General features: G+C 45.7%; 2 protein-coding genes across 5 annotated transcripts in view; one reads left to right on the top strand and one right to left on the bottom strand.

Moving 5' to 3' along the window:
* Positions 1-12,449, bottom strand: part of SYNPO2L (synaptopodin 2 like) — a 37,488-nt gene extending 25,039 nt beyond the window's left edge. Inside the window, exon 1 of the mRNA XM_013176613.3 lies at positions 11,694-12,449. Within this exon, the coding sequence (XP_013032067.3) occupies positions 11,694-11,798 (105 nt within the window). The 5' untranslated portion in view covers positions 11,799-12,449. The remainder of the gene's footprint in view (positions 1-11,693) is intronic.
* A 68-nt stretch (positions 12,450-12,517) lies between these two features.
* Positions 12,518-14,706, top strand: part of SEC24C (SEC24 homolog C, COPII coat complex component) — a 34,987-nt gene continuing 32,798 nt past the window's right edge. For all 4 annotated transcript variants that reach the window (XM_048060030.2, XM_048060031.2, XM_048060029.2 and 1 more), the window contains exon 1: positions 12,518-12,657. The gene's annotated coding sequence lies outside the window, so the exon portion shown is untranslated. The remainder of the gene's footprint in view (positions 12,658-14,706) is intronic.

The raw sequence follows: 14,706 nt of genomic DNA, 5'->3' as shown, positions 1-14,706 counted from the left end.
AGGGTGGCAGGAGATCCGCAGGCAAAAGCTGCTCTAGTTACTCCAGTGCTGCTGTGGGAGCTGCGAGCTAGCTCTGTAATCCAGGAGGAGAGGTCTCCCTGTCTCCATTCCTCCTTGGGAAAACATGCACAGTGTCCAGCCCAGGAAGAGACCTATAGAGTCTGAAAATAGCATGTAAGTGTTCCTAGCTGTCAGTCCCCCACAGGTTTATAAATCCTTCCCCAGAACTTTGCAAATTTGCTTCCCTGGGGCAGAGGGAAACATCCTGCTCACAGCTTCATTTTAATGACGACTCCCACCCCACTGCATTTGCCAGAGAGGACAGCAAAGGGATTAAAGGCAGAAGGGGAATGAATCTGCAGGGAGACAGCACACCCCGCAGAAAGGACAGGACTTAACGCACAACCACGTCCGCAGGCTGCAGTCCTGCTTCATTACTTCACATGAGTGCCAGCACAGTGCTGTGGAGCCCTTCAATGACAACCGGGAGCCTGCACGTCTCACGTCTCACTCGCAGGGAGGGCAGCACTGAGCCCTCGGCGTGCCAGGCCAGGCTCACTGCCCACCCTGAAGGTCAGGCTGCCCTCCCGCTCGGCCACTTGTTGCCCATATCGGAAAGATGCCCTCTCCTGGGCGCCCAGCAGCCTCAGGAAGCGGCACTAATGGAGCTCTGCACAGGCTGCAGACAGGGAGGACGGTGTCACCCAGCAGCTCTTTGGAAGAGGATGGGGAAAGGATGGGAAAGGAACCCTTCCGTAGGGATGGGACAAGTGGGATTTCAAAGAGAAATCCTCTCTGCTTTCTGAAGCAGATCCCTCCAGCACTTTCTTGTGCAAGTGAGAGGCAGCAGTGAGGGACTCTGAGAAAGCCAGGGGTAGCTCCAGGGGATTACACTACCCAATCTGCAAGGATTGGCCTTTCCCTTTGGAGGGGAAAACCCCACAAATTCTCTTCTAACCACCTATCTGGTATACTTTCCACTCCTTGCCTCAGTAGACACCACCCCCTCCCCATTGCACACTTTGGCTCACTTGGGAGAAACATCCTGCTTACTTTTCAGCTGGGTTTAGAGAATCCCAGTATCAGGGCCTTACTAATCCATGCTCCTCAAAATACAAATCAGTATGGAATACTGGAACGATAAAGTAATGAAATACACTGACACAGAAGATTGTCCCTCTCACTGCACTCACACCAAGACTTCTGTTGTGACAAAAGAGCTCTTGTCAGAGAGGTTTGGTTTTCTACAGCACCTACATACGTGCACATATATACGCCTGTTTTCCTTTATGCTTGTTTTCCTTTATGACATCGCCCTGTTTCTCTAATTGATCATATTGAATCAGATGGGAGGGAAGGGACAGAAGCAGCTGAGGTCAAAAAAGGAAGAGTGAAAGCAACAAATGACAAAGAAAGTAAGAAGAAAAGGTGTTGATGGGAAGGCCAGTGCTAGGAGAGGCTGAGAAGGCTAGGACTGGGGTGAGGCTCTAGCAGAATTTTCTCAGCACAGCCTTGAAGAGACAAAAGGATATGCTGCTCACTGGACATGTTTTGGGCGAATTCAGCCTAGCTTTCGGGAATGCAAGGGAGGAGGGGGTCAGATACAACTCGGCAGCATCTGTCCTTCAGTATGGTCTATATTTAGGTAGTGGTATGTGGGGGGTGAACACATGCTGGGATGCTAAGAATAGAGTAATCCTGATAGTAACTCAGTGGCTTCCCATCTTGCCTGAGTACAGCCCATGGAACCTGTCTTCAAACTCTGCAACCACCCTCCCTGCTGGCCACAACCCCTTCCTCATAAAAAAAGAAAGATGCTGTGGGTAATCAGAAGTGGTTTGCAGAGCCTTTCAGGAATCAGCTCTAACAGGTACATGCCATCTTCACCCTTGCCTCCCCAAGGCACTTAACACCTCTCTCATCAGCAGAGCTCAATCTGTACAGCAGGAAGACAAATTACATTATCCTAAAATCTGCCCAGCAGCAACTGAGCAAGCTCAGGCCAAGTAAGAGTTGTACGTTGACTACAAGTGGTCTTTCTCCTTCCCCTCTCTGATTGCATCTCACATCGTACAGCTGTCCTCCTTTCCCACAGCAGCTACAGTGGAGTAGTTGCACCCCATGGCAATTCGGCAGCATTTATATTTTATTTCCAGTCTTAAGTGAAATGTAGTCGTGTCACAGGGTCCCCAAGGAGGAGTAAGAGCTGCCTTGTTGTAGTATGAAGCAATATAAAGAATTACCAAAGGGGAATGAACTCAGGCAAGATCTGAAGAGCCAACCAACATCAGGGTCTGCTCCTCCCAGAACTTCCTGCTCAGCTGAACCACAAACACAGCAGCTGATAGCTGCAAGAGAAGAAGCAAACACCCTCCACCTCTTCTTTCAGCACATCTGTGTTGACATCATTTTGGTTACTGGAACAGTTTGGTTTTCCTACAGGGCCAGGGCCGAATCTTTATTTGTGCAAGGAAAAATACACCCCTGTGGTTAAAGCACTAGACTGGCATCCAGGAGGCCTGGATGAGTTTTTGTGTGACCTTGGAGAAAACACTCACACTGTGAACTGTAAATGACAGGAGCCTAGAAATCAAGAAGTTTTTCAACAATCATTTGCTCTGACTCTTAAATTTTCTTTGTCTCAGCTGCCCATCTGAACATAAAGATCCGGTAAGATACTATTTCTATACCTTGCCTGTTAAGGATACACATAGCATCATATCTTTGTGTTAATGCTGTATTTTTATTAGAGGAGAATATTTACTCTAAACTATTATAACTACACTATCCATTACAATTACACTTCTTTATTTTGTTCCAATAACTTCCAATAACTGCCCAAACACCTTGTTCCAGGTTAAGAGGTGGCACTGGATGCCTTGCATCTTGCTAAAGCAGGTCCAGTGTCCCTGCAGACCTACTTCAAAGGTCATCCACAGTGAAGCTTAAGCAGAGGGTGTTGTAAGTCCCTGTTTAAGGAAGAGAACAGACATTTTCTGGAATAATAAATGAACACAGCAAGAGAGGGTGGTAAAAGAATGTATCTTGAACGCAAGGACAGATTGGGTGGTTTCTGGGCAAGGGATTTGGAGATGAAACCTGGTGGTGGCAGAAGATGCTGGTGCTAGACAATCCACTAAGTGTGTACAAGATTCCTCTAGCCTGTTACCACCTAGAGTGCACTGGTGAGAGGGATATAGCTATCCCAGTGTTGGACAGAGAAGACATCTTCAGTGCACTGGGCCTAATTCTGATTTGTACCAGTGGGTACAACTGATGCAAAACAAACACAGGCAAGCAGGGGCTGTTAGTTTTGCCTGTCTGTTGAAACCAGGCACCTTAAAAATGTATTTTGTGCTGATATTACAAGGGAGAAAAACAGAAAACAACCCCAAACAATCTACCTTCTTTGCCTAAGCAAAGCTTAGCATGGAGCTTGCTGTTGGGAACAAGTGCCTAGCCAAAGTTGACTGCAGGTAGACAAAAAGAGGCTTTATCTCCATGGCCTTTTGTTACTTGATAGAAGAGTGGCTGAAAAGTGAGTGAAGTGTTATACCACTGACAAAGAATAATGCCACATGTACTGCAATAGATACTAAAAGTATTTGGTAAGCATTTCGCTTTCAACAGAGTGAACCAGCAGGATATCAAGGGTTTTTCATATGAAGCACAGATTCAGAAGGAACAGATAGGTATGTCAAAAAGCAGGAGTCCTGGTGCCCACATCTAGCTGCTGGGACAAGAGATGGGAGTGTTCAGAAGAAACATGCTCACCTATTTCATGTAGATCTCTTTCTAGATGTTCAACCTTCTTACTCATGAGATAAAAGATTTTAGATCTAAGGGAATTAGAGCTCACAAGCAAATCCAGCTACCAACATTTTACAGTGTCAGGCACTGAGCCAGGACAGGAGTGAGAGGGCCTTGAACACAGGGCAGAGTCATCCAGAGACATGGCTTCAGTCCACCAGAACAAGATGCTCTCAACCTTAGCACTATGTGCTGGTGCTGTGCAGTGAGGATAAAAACACTTTGAACAAAACCCTTATTCAGAACAGAGGACTCTTTTTAGTTACTATCTATTGTTGAACAGATGCAGTCTCAAGTATAATATGCCTCCAAAGCATTACACTTAGGCAGGGCCAACTTGAAGATGACATATCTACTATTATTTTGATAGAATTAGGATACAATCCAAGTCAAAAACCGTGTCTGTAAGAAGTTATTGTACACAACATTCATCATATTTGCAAGTGTGGGCTACCGCACCAAAAGACAGCACTCATTAACCTTAATAGAACCTCTCTGAAATTGTCTGAGACGGATGAGCACCACACTTCTGCAGCTCTGTGGCCAGGACAGGACCAGCCAGGACAGGAAGGGATTAGACAAACAGCCCTTTCACCTGAAGGATTCAGAGAGACTTTGGCACAGAATCGTACCTGTAGCAGGTTGAATAATGCCAGCAAAATGCTTGTTAGTGTCAAACCATTGAAATGGTCCTTGTCCCACCTTTGGCTCCGGCCAGCTAGTGCTCTCCTGAACAATTCCCAGGCACAGTTTGGGAGCTAGAACAGGCCATTGCCCATGAGCAGATTGCATGTGGCCACCCTGCTCAGGAGAACAGAAGAGTTTTAACTGCTGGGCATTGCTCCATGCTATATGGCTCCATGGCCTCCATGCCAGAGTGGTCCCAGGCACATTTAACGCACCACGTACAGATGTAGCTGGTGTGGTTTCCCCACAGCTGCTGATAGTCACCTGACAGACATGCTTCCTGCCTGCTAAAGCATGAATAGGATGCAAAGACATAACTGTCCAGTCTCTTCACCTCTGCAAGGAGGAGACTGGAAGCTTTTCTCACAGTGTCCTTCAAGCAGAAGTCTTAGATGAGCCGTGAAAGCAAAAAGCATGAGGCAGCACAGCTGTGGTCACACAGCAGAGAAGAAATGATTCAGGAAAGTAATGTGTGGAGGACCAGAAGACAACATCCATTTTTTTCATAGGCATGACTTCATCATGTCCCTTGGAACACGAAGGTAGGCAGGGGAAAGAAAAGATTTAACAGAGTGAAATGGCTTGAGGAGTGAGAGAGGAGTACTATACCAAGGGTTAAAGATTAGCTGACAGCAAGTGTAGACTAAAAATCAACTTCCTAATTGTTTTCTAACTATCACAGACTTCCCAATCAGACTGGAGAGCAATCTTTCAGTTAGTGTTCTGGAGGGAAGAAGATACATCTAGTACCCTACATTAGGGTGAAATTGATGAATTTGTGAAGTCCTTCTAGTCTTGTTTTAAAATAAGTAGATAATGCCACTTAGCATTTCCTGTATCATTTCACTGAATAAAAGCTCTTTTTGGTCTAAACCACAATCCTGTACTCCACAGTAAAGACAGTTTGCAGGGAATGGCATAACCAGTGATCCCTTCCATCCACACAGCCTGCTCTCCGTGCTTGAGAGGGAGCGCCTGTATAAAGCTACTTCCCTTGCAGGTAGCTCCAAGCCCCTGGTGATAGAGAGAATTGTGAACCAGATCCTTGGCTGATACAAATCAGCAATGGTGATTTGCAGCTGCAATAACACGGTTTTCTCTTTTGGCCACCTTCCTATGATTATCTTGGAGGTGCTATCCCCTCATCTCTGCTGGGAAGGGCAGAGCTCTCCTTCCAAGCTCTGCACCTCGCTCACTGCCGTACCGGTGCTGCGCTGAACTTGCAGCTCCTTGGCCACAGCGCAGCCCTGGAGCCCCTGCGCCCTCACAGTACATGGTGACTGCCGGGCTCCTCTGAAAGTCCCACCGGCACCACAGCCAGCTCTCCTTCACTAGCAGCCAGTGGTGGCACCTGTCTAGGCACTGACAGGCCATAAAACATGTCCAGGAGCACTCCCAAAACTGCCTGAGTAACTCCTTCCACAGCGCTGCCAGACGTACGCAGCCCTCCAAAGCCAGCATTAGTGACTGCTATAGAGAAGGCTGCCAGTTACACCTTCTCAGATGTGACATTAAATGTCTGCAGGAACACATACAGACCTGCCTGTCCACCTTTCACTGTACGGAGGAGAGGCAGAGAGAGTGTTTGCAAATCTGCAAGCCATCAGCCCTATTTGGGTTGGAGCTGGCAGCCTTGAGCAGGAATAATGTCACATGAGCAAAGGCGAACGGGACAGAGCAGCCAGGCCATGGGTCACAGTGACCAGTGGCATGGCATACGGCAGCAGGGCTCTCTGTATCTGGCAGAGGAGACAGTAGAAACAGAGTATTTGCAGCAGAGAAACACACAAGAAAGTAGAGATAGGTAAGAAAGTGGTAAAAGGGAGGTTGTCGTGAACTGCTCTTAAACAACAAAACAGTTGTTGCTTTTAATAGCTATCCAGTCCTGTGGTCACTGCTTCCCCTAACGATTCACTCCACTGCTGCAGAGTATTTGTGCAAAAGTGGGAACTGAAAGGAGCCTCCTGAGTTAAAAGGGCCAATCCTCTGTTGTTTCACATGCCAGGCTGTTTACTCCAGCTCATAACCTGATTTTAAGAGGTTTTCAGTTGTTTGCCTGGATTGGAAAGTTGTTGCCAAATCTCCCTGGTTAGTTACCTCTGGTCTTTCTGTGCACACTTGATCGTTGAAAATGCTGTCCTATATTTGAACAGTGTTGCTGGTGTTTGCCCAACATCTATTTGTAGACAGCAATCATATCTCTCAACCTTTGTGCTAGATGAAAGAAGCCTTCTCTCCCATCCTTTTCTATAGCTGCTCTACCTGAAATTAATTTTTTTCAAAGTGTCTGGCACCATAGGTGTGGTAATTCCAGTGAATTCTCACTTGTACATCAGACAGCAACATCAATGCCTTTCTGTTTTGGTTAAATGTAGCTCAGCTGACGCTCATTTGTTTGCCTTTTTTTCAGAAATGCAGCATTTTGCTGGCTCATTATCCTCTTGTGATGCACTAATATGCCCAGATCTCTCTCCTCTACCATCAGTACCTCTTGGAAAGCTTCCCATTTCCACTAATTTCTTCAGTAGTACTTGTGGACCAGACTAAGCTGGAGGTACAAGTGTCTTCTGTGCTTTTTATAGTAACTAACTGGGTTTCCCTCTAATGGAATAAATCTTGTTTCGTAGAAGACTCCCTACAGGCAGTACATGTACTTGTACCATCTTAAAGCTGCCCTGTTGATCCTAAAAATGATTTCCCTAATATAGCTCCATGTTATGTTTCTGCTTTGGCTGATGATGGATTTAATGCTTATGTCCTATCTTATGACTTCTCTCAGACTAGCTATTTCACATTTTATTTAGTTTCAAGTGCATTTGATGCACATACCGTTAGTGCAAAGAAATCCTCCAGGATCTGATGGTATTATTCTCCATTACTGTACGCTCTTTTCAGAGCGGGTGAACCTTCTCATCGTTATAGCTTTCCCTTGCAAGGTATGCTGTAAATGTCAGGAAAATGTGTTTTTGCTTCAGCCTTTCTAAAATAAAATTCTTGCCATCTGTGGACACTTTTTGTTTCTTACTTCTGAGCTTATTTTCTCTTTCCTGCTGTTTCTGGCCAAAGATCTGTTGTGTCGTGTTGCTGTGTTGTTGTGTTGCTACCACACAGCCACTGAGCTATACAAAGTCACCTTTGGTTTGGTAAGGGGTAGTGTGAATTCTCATTATCCTTTATCTGCTTCACTGGGTAAGAGTTAAAAGATTCATTACAAATGATAATAAGCTAAATGTGAAAGCACAGTAGTTCAACTGATTTTAGTTATAAGGACATTGCCGTAACTAAGAACAGATAGAGGTTTTGTTTTCCTTTTTGGGTTCTTTAATCTTATATTTTCCCTATATTTGTTTCTCTAGTTCCCCATATTTCAATCCTTCCTAATTTTTGCAGAATTATTCATGTCCTCTGTTGATCCTTTATCCTGCTGTGTATCTACCTGCTGAGCATATTAATGTCTGTTGCTTTTTCAGCTTACTCATTACTAAGTTGATATTTTAATATAACCCTAATTTAAAAATCATCTACTCTTTTCCACTGAGGGTTCCCCAGACACTAATAAATTCTCTTTTGCTTCTTCTTTTGCCTCACCCTCCACTCCTACCATATCTGTTTTTACAAGACTGAACTGTTATGGTACCACCAATCCTTCATATACACATCAGACATTTTTTAGCACACAGACACTGCAAATGATTGTTAGGGTGGAACAAAATATTCAGTGTGTGCTTTCATAGGAAAGTTTAAGACAAAAGGAATAGACATATGCAGTTACAGATCTGGAACCATGTAATCAGTAGAAATTAATATTAGCATTTCAATCTTGCTTATGTTATTTAAACTTGAGCTTTTTCGTCAATACCCACTGGGAGGGAGAAGGGAAGGGAAGGGATACAACAGGCCTAAAGAGTTTTCAGAAATAACAGATATCAAGAACAGGAATTAAAGTGATTGATCATTTGATTGATATCAATCAGATTGAGAATAATCTTCTATATAGAAAAACAATAAAAAGATGATGATGTAAACATTAGAAAGAAGAAAGGCAAGAGGAACTGTGACTGTGTAAAATGATCATTTAAGATAATGAATTTTCCATGGATTTGTAATACAACAAAGAGTGACTCAAAACGGGAAATCCTACTTTGTGCAATATTTAGTCTTTAGAATGTCTGACTGCATGATGTTATTGGATCTTCATTGGGAAACAGTTGAGATTTAATCAGACAGGTAAAACTAGTTGTTCACAAGTAATTATCTGTTTATGTATAGGGTAAAACACCAGGACTGTCAATTCTCATGTACTTCATAGGGTATGCTGATAATCAGCTGGGGTGAAAGAATTTCCCTTGGCATTGCATTACTAGAAAATTAGATGCATTGTTGAAGTTTACAATTTCCTCTGACACACCTGTGTTGCAAGAAACACAAGGGAGACAGGAAGCAGGAGGTAGACTGACCATTAACCTTGTCTGGTATAGCAATTCCAGTATTTCTACATAACTACAGTGTAAATCATTTATATATAACTTATTTGTTATATCTGATTAATTTCCACTCATTGGGCCCAAATAAGTTTTTTATCTGCTTAGCTCTTCTTCAGCCAGAATGGTACAGAGAAACAATTTGATTCAACATCCAAGGGTAAGCATCTTTCCTTAGTGCTACTCCTATGATTTTTCTAGTCTAAAGTTTAAATTGCCCTAAACGACAGCACTGGAATCCCCAGAGACACCCAACTGTATCCACTCAAGTATTTTCTGGTACCTCCAGGATATTCGTGTCTGTATCTTCTTTCATATTTTCTACAGATTCATCCATGTTCCTGTTCTGTCCTTCCCCATTCTGTCCAAATAGATTTTGCTCTAAGAACCAAAGCACTAGTAACAATTTCTGTTCTGATAAGACAAAGTTTTCTTGGCTTATAACTTCTCTTTCTCCCCAAGAGTACTTTCTTTGACAGCAACTAGCTTACTAATAGACCCTTCTCATTTATCTAACCTGTCTTTCCATGCATGCACAACATGTTCTTCACCATACTAACAAACACTCTGTTATTTGACCTTACCTCCACGAGGCAGGCTCAGTCTCAGTGACACCTCCCTCTGACCACATGTCCCAGTGCTGTGCAGTGGCTCTGATATCATGGAGTGGAGGCTGAACAAAGCAAACTGCACATCCACAACTCAAGGGTCCCAGCTCTAATAAACCAGTGGAGCTCTAACAAACCAATACAGCTCTAACAAACACAGTACTGCCCTCTTTCTCTGTGTGATATCATACGGCCACAATCCCTGGTCAGGATTCCTTAGTGTTGGGACCATTCCCATCTTTGGCTCCCAGAAGATCCAGACGCTGTTAGAGGTTTGGCAGATGCTTTGCAGTCAACATTTTGGTCCAGACTCCATTCTACAGGTGTCAATAGCAGAATCCTAACTGCAGAAGAATGAGGAGTTGATCTTTCAACTCAAAGAGCCAAAACCTGAGATTCAAACTTCTGCTCTCTGCCTGGTAACAGAGGAGTCAGGTTACTCCCTGAATTCTGGGGGTTTATTCTCTTCTAAGCATTCTACATTCAGATAGGACCTTACTAGGTTCCCAGTAAGGATCCATAAAGCCTTTCTTTGGAGACTGATTAAACAGTGTTGCCTCTATGACAGTTAGTGTTTATGGTCACTGGGATGCCAATAAATTCTGGATAATAATAGCCCCAAACAATAATTGTAAAAGCAGTCCTGCATGAATGATTTATGCTCAAATGGATTTGTATCAATTATATTTTCCATATTTTTTTCCTCAGATTGAATATATATATATATTTGCATTGTTAGACTTAAGGTACAACACCAAGTTTGGGATGAAATCTAGTTTTAGTTAATATCTTTCTGGAAGTGCTACTAATCCTGGAGCAATATTCCAGTCACCTTAAGGTGCAACTTGGTCTGGGCACTGGCTAGTTCTTGCTGCTGTTCTTTCCCAAGTACTCTTTATAAGACACTCAGTACCTCCTTCCTCTTCAATTCCAGTTTCTTGTCTATTGAAGGAAAACAATGAGTCAAAACAATTCTGCAAAATTTATGTGGCCAATGAAAATCCCATTTTGGTAATAACCACCAATTCCAGATACCTGTTTCAAGGATATTGCTTCTCTTCAGCACCTGAAGCTTTCTGAATATGTTAGTTTTCCTACAGATAATGTTTCTTTATGTTAGAAATGTCTACTTCAGGGCCAAGCTACAGGGTTCCAAACAACTTGATAGAAGTTACAGATAAACACTCCCTGACCTAGGAGCACAGAACACTTCATTTTAAAATTCTCTGTCAGACCCACAATCTACTTAAGGAAACAGAAAAGGTTGGACAAAGCATTTTTTCACGCCTGCTACTGGGTGCCTTCCAGCGAGACATCCCAAGATATCATTGTGTCAAAGCTAATGCAGCTGTTACGAGCTCAATAAACAGAGGCCCTTTTTTTCTTAATTTTTAACCTACTCAGTCGTCTTTATGTAAAGAAAACAGGGACAGCTGTTGATCAAAATTAGTGCAACACAAAGCTCGTATTTGTTCCTTTTTATTATTTCACCTCTCTTCCAAACAACTGTTTTTCTTCGGTCCTTGAAATTGAACCTGTATTTGCTGCTTAGAGCATCAAAAATACTTCAGACAGTATTGAGAAAGCTTTGCCAATGTAAGAGACCCCAAGAAAAGTGCATCTATTTTGAAAGCTGGAAAATAATGAAGTGTTAGAGACAGTTTAATTGAATTACAAATACGGCTTCTGCTGCTTTGACTTCAGTTGCTTTTAATTTCGTTGGATGCCTTACACAAACACTGAAGCCTCCATATGTGAATGTGAGCCCTTTTTCTTGGATTTTCACTGCTGTTCAACCACTGCAGACAACTGGGGGTTATTGCACAGGTTATATGTAAACTGTGTGAGCTATCCGACTTGCACTGAGAAAGCAAGCAGATCTTCACCAGACACTTGTCTATTTCTGCCTCAGTAGCATCCGTTTCAGGACCCGTATCCCACCCTGCGCCCTGCCTGACCATTCCACCCAAGTTTTCCTTTTCAGACCTGCTGTCACAGTAAGGAGTTCCTGTGGTCCTTACTGGCAGTGAAAGATGCCTGCCTCAGTAGAGACACCTGACTTGAGCAGAACAACCCTGCCCTCTCAGTTCGCATCTTGAGGTCCTACCTTGGACACTTGAAGGGGTTTTTTCTGCTCAGAGCCTCCTTGCAGCCGGAAGCCCCAGGGGGCACCTCCAGACAGCGTGATGAGCATTTCTTCCTCAGCTCCCATGACTTCTGCGCTTCAGATATTTTGTCTTCCCAATGCCAAAACAGACTCCGGTTCTTAACAGGCAGTATTTCCCCTTCCCATCTTCACCATTCACATTACGACTCCCCAGTCCCCCAAAGGCCCTCTCCTCACTTCTTCCTTCAACTTCACGCACACCAGAGGAGAGTGGAGACCGTCAAGCCCAGCCTTCCCCACTCTTCTGCGCTCCCAGCTGCTGCCCAGCCTATGATTAGACATTTGATTCTGCTCCTGGGAAGGGGCCAGCGCCGTCCCGCACACGTGTCCCGTCAATCTCCCCCTGTGCCCCTCGGATTCTTCGCCAGAGCGGGGCTGAAAATAGCTCACCCCTGGCCCTGCACAGCTCGGGCTCACACTGGGGGCTGTTCAGTCAGCACTTTTATTTCCCCGTCCCACCCCAAATACAAATCCCAGAGCCGCGCAGCACTCGTTGACAGGACGGTTTGGGGCAGGGACGCACCTCGGGGACACCTTTGTGCAGGTTCAGGTGACAGCCCCTGACCCTGAGACCGAAGCGGGGCAGCCGGCAGGCTCCCCGCTGGGGTCCCCTTCACTGCCCCGTAGCCAGGGGAGCGGCTCCGGGCCTGGACTACTGCTCAGGCCCCCAACGCCCGCCGCCATCACGGGGCACTCTCCGGGCCTGGCCGCCGCCGTGACGTCAGCGCCGTGACCGCGGGCGGGGCGCGCGCTTGAGCTCCGCCGGCGTCAGTGCGCGTGCGCGGCATCCGGGCCCTAGCGGGCGGGGCGAGGCGGCAGCTGAGGGTTGGTGGGGAGTGCGGACGTGGCAGGCGGCGGCCGGCGGGGCCGGCGGCCGGAAGCGGGCCCGGCAGCGGCACCGGCGGTGAGTGGGGGGCGGGTGGGAGGAGGCTGCGGGGCCGCCCGCCGCGCCGCCCGCCGCGCCCCGAGGTGCGGCCGCAGCTCCCTTCCGTGCCGCGGGGTCGGGGCCTGCCGGGCGCTGCGCGGGGCCCGCTCTGCCTCCGCGCCCGGCCCCGCCCGGCCCCGCCGCGCCGTGCTCCCATGGGGGCCCCTGGGCTCCCTCCCGGGGGCTGGGCAGCCTTGCGGGGCCCCTCTGCACTGCGAGACCGGAGCTTGGCGGCGGGCAGCGCGCGGCCTCGGGGAGGCGAGACGAGGGGAAGGGGAGGGAGGCGGCCCGGCCGGCAGCCCGGCGGGGCCTCGGAACGGAGGCGGCGTGAGGTAGGCTGTTGCTGGCCGCCTCCGTGCGCCTTCAGGTTCACTGGTGTTGTGTCGCTGCAGCCCGCTTTGGGTTTTATGAGCGCTGCGCTCTGCAATGGGATGCAGGTCGGTTTCAGTTCTCCCTGGTCTTGGGCCATAGCTCAGCATCCACTGTGTGCGTGTGGCGATTTCGCTCAACATCCGCAGGGCTTCGTTGGCAGCTGTCACGCTGTGCCTAGAGCCCTGTCTAAACTTCCTCACGCTGCGGCAGGCGAAAGTTGTGGCAGGAACACAGGTGAACTGTTTACACCAACATCACAAGTGTCCGCTAGAGTTGTTAACATTTCTTATGATAACGTATAGAGACTTTCAGTTTGATGCACAGCATTAATTTTCAGCTGTTAATGCGATAGTTTCATAGAAAACATTTCTAGTTTCTTTCTGTTAAAAGGTTCCTGAGTAAACGGTACTAAAGGTTCAGGGAAAATGTTAGAGGGGGAGAAGCTGCCATCTGACGTACAACACACAATGCCAGTCTTCGTTTACGTGCCAAGTCACATCCATAGAGCGAGGTGGCTTGTTGCAGGTGCTGTCTTAGGCTTTAGCCTTCATGATGTGGAGTTGTTCCGAGTGGATCTGCAGATCTTTGGTGTTGATGTTTTTTTTTCCCTGTCATAGAATAAGTAATCTGGTTATGGGATTGTTAGAAATACACTTAGCCTAAAATTCCCCCTTAGAGGAGACTTGCTGTACACTGTCAGCAGAAGTATAAGCATCTCCTATTTTGTGTGGGAGAGGTTCTCACATCTGGAACTGTCTATTTCTGCTTAAAGCTGTGCTATTCCAAAGAATCCTTTATGGCTATAGACAGTGTGAAGTGGAAAGTGATGAAGGCAATATTGCTTTTTAATTTGCTGGGACAGTCACTACAGGTTCTAATTTCATGGCTAAACGCTGAATTCTGACAGAGAGCAGATGTCTAAAGGATTATTTCTTTAATGAGTTGTTTAATGCTTGTACATTTTTGAATGTTTTCTCCTGCTACTTACTGTAGGACTACATTTTCTTCCTGTAACATTTATTATCAGAAGGGTCAAAAATCCAAGAAAGAATCGGTAGTTGGCTAAGGAAGGGCAAAGTACAAAGAATGACTGAAAATAATCAACAACAAGGTCTCACAGAACAGACAAGGTGGATGTTTCTTGTTATTTAGGTTTGATCTTTGTTAGCAATGAGTTGTGAAGATAAAGCTTGTTTTTACATGTTCAGTGAGGTTCATTGTTAGCGCAGAGATTGTTATACTATGAACCGGGCAGTCATGCACCAGGAAAAGCTAATTGTGAGATTTCCTGGTTTCCTGTGAGTGATAGGAATTGTGTAATGCATATTTGCATAGAGGAAGTCAGAGTATACATGCTTTGGGTGAAAAATGGGCAGTGTTACAATGTATGTGCAGAAAGGTTGTGTACCATTATAATACTCCTTTGGCCTTACTAGTTACTTACCTGTTTGTTCTTCCTTCTGGCCTCTTCTATAAACTTTAAATGACTTTCAACTTTTCCTAATCAATTATACTTGTGCAGAGTTCACCGAAGTGTAGTCAGATGACTTCACACATTGTAACGTGTACGTGGAGTTAAAGCTAAGGAAGGAGACAAATCTTTCACTGTCTTTTTTTGATGGGTTATTTCGAATGACTTTTGCCCCTACAGGGCTG

This window comes from Anser cygnoides, chromosome 7 (assembly GCF_040182565.1).
Source record: "Anser cygnoides isolate HZ-2024a breed goose chromosome 7, Taihu_goose_T2T_genome, whole genome shotgun sequence".
In the NCBI taxonomy this organism is placed as follows: domain Eukaryota; kingdom Metazoa; phylum Chordata; class Aves; order Anseriformes; family Anatidae; genus Anser; species Anser cygnoides.
This window is presented reverse-complemented; position numbering and strand designations above follow the sequence as displayed.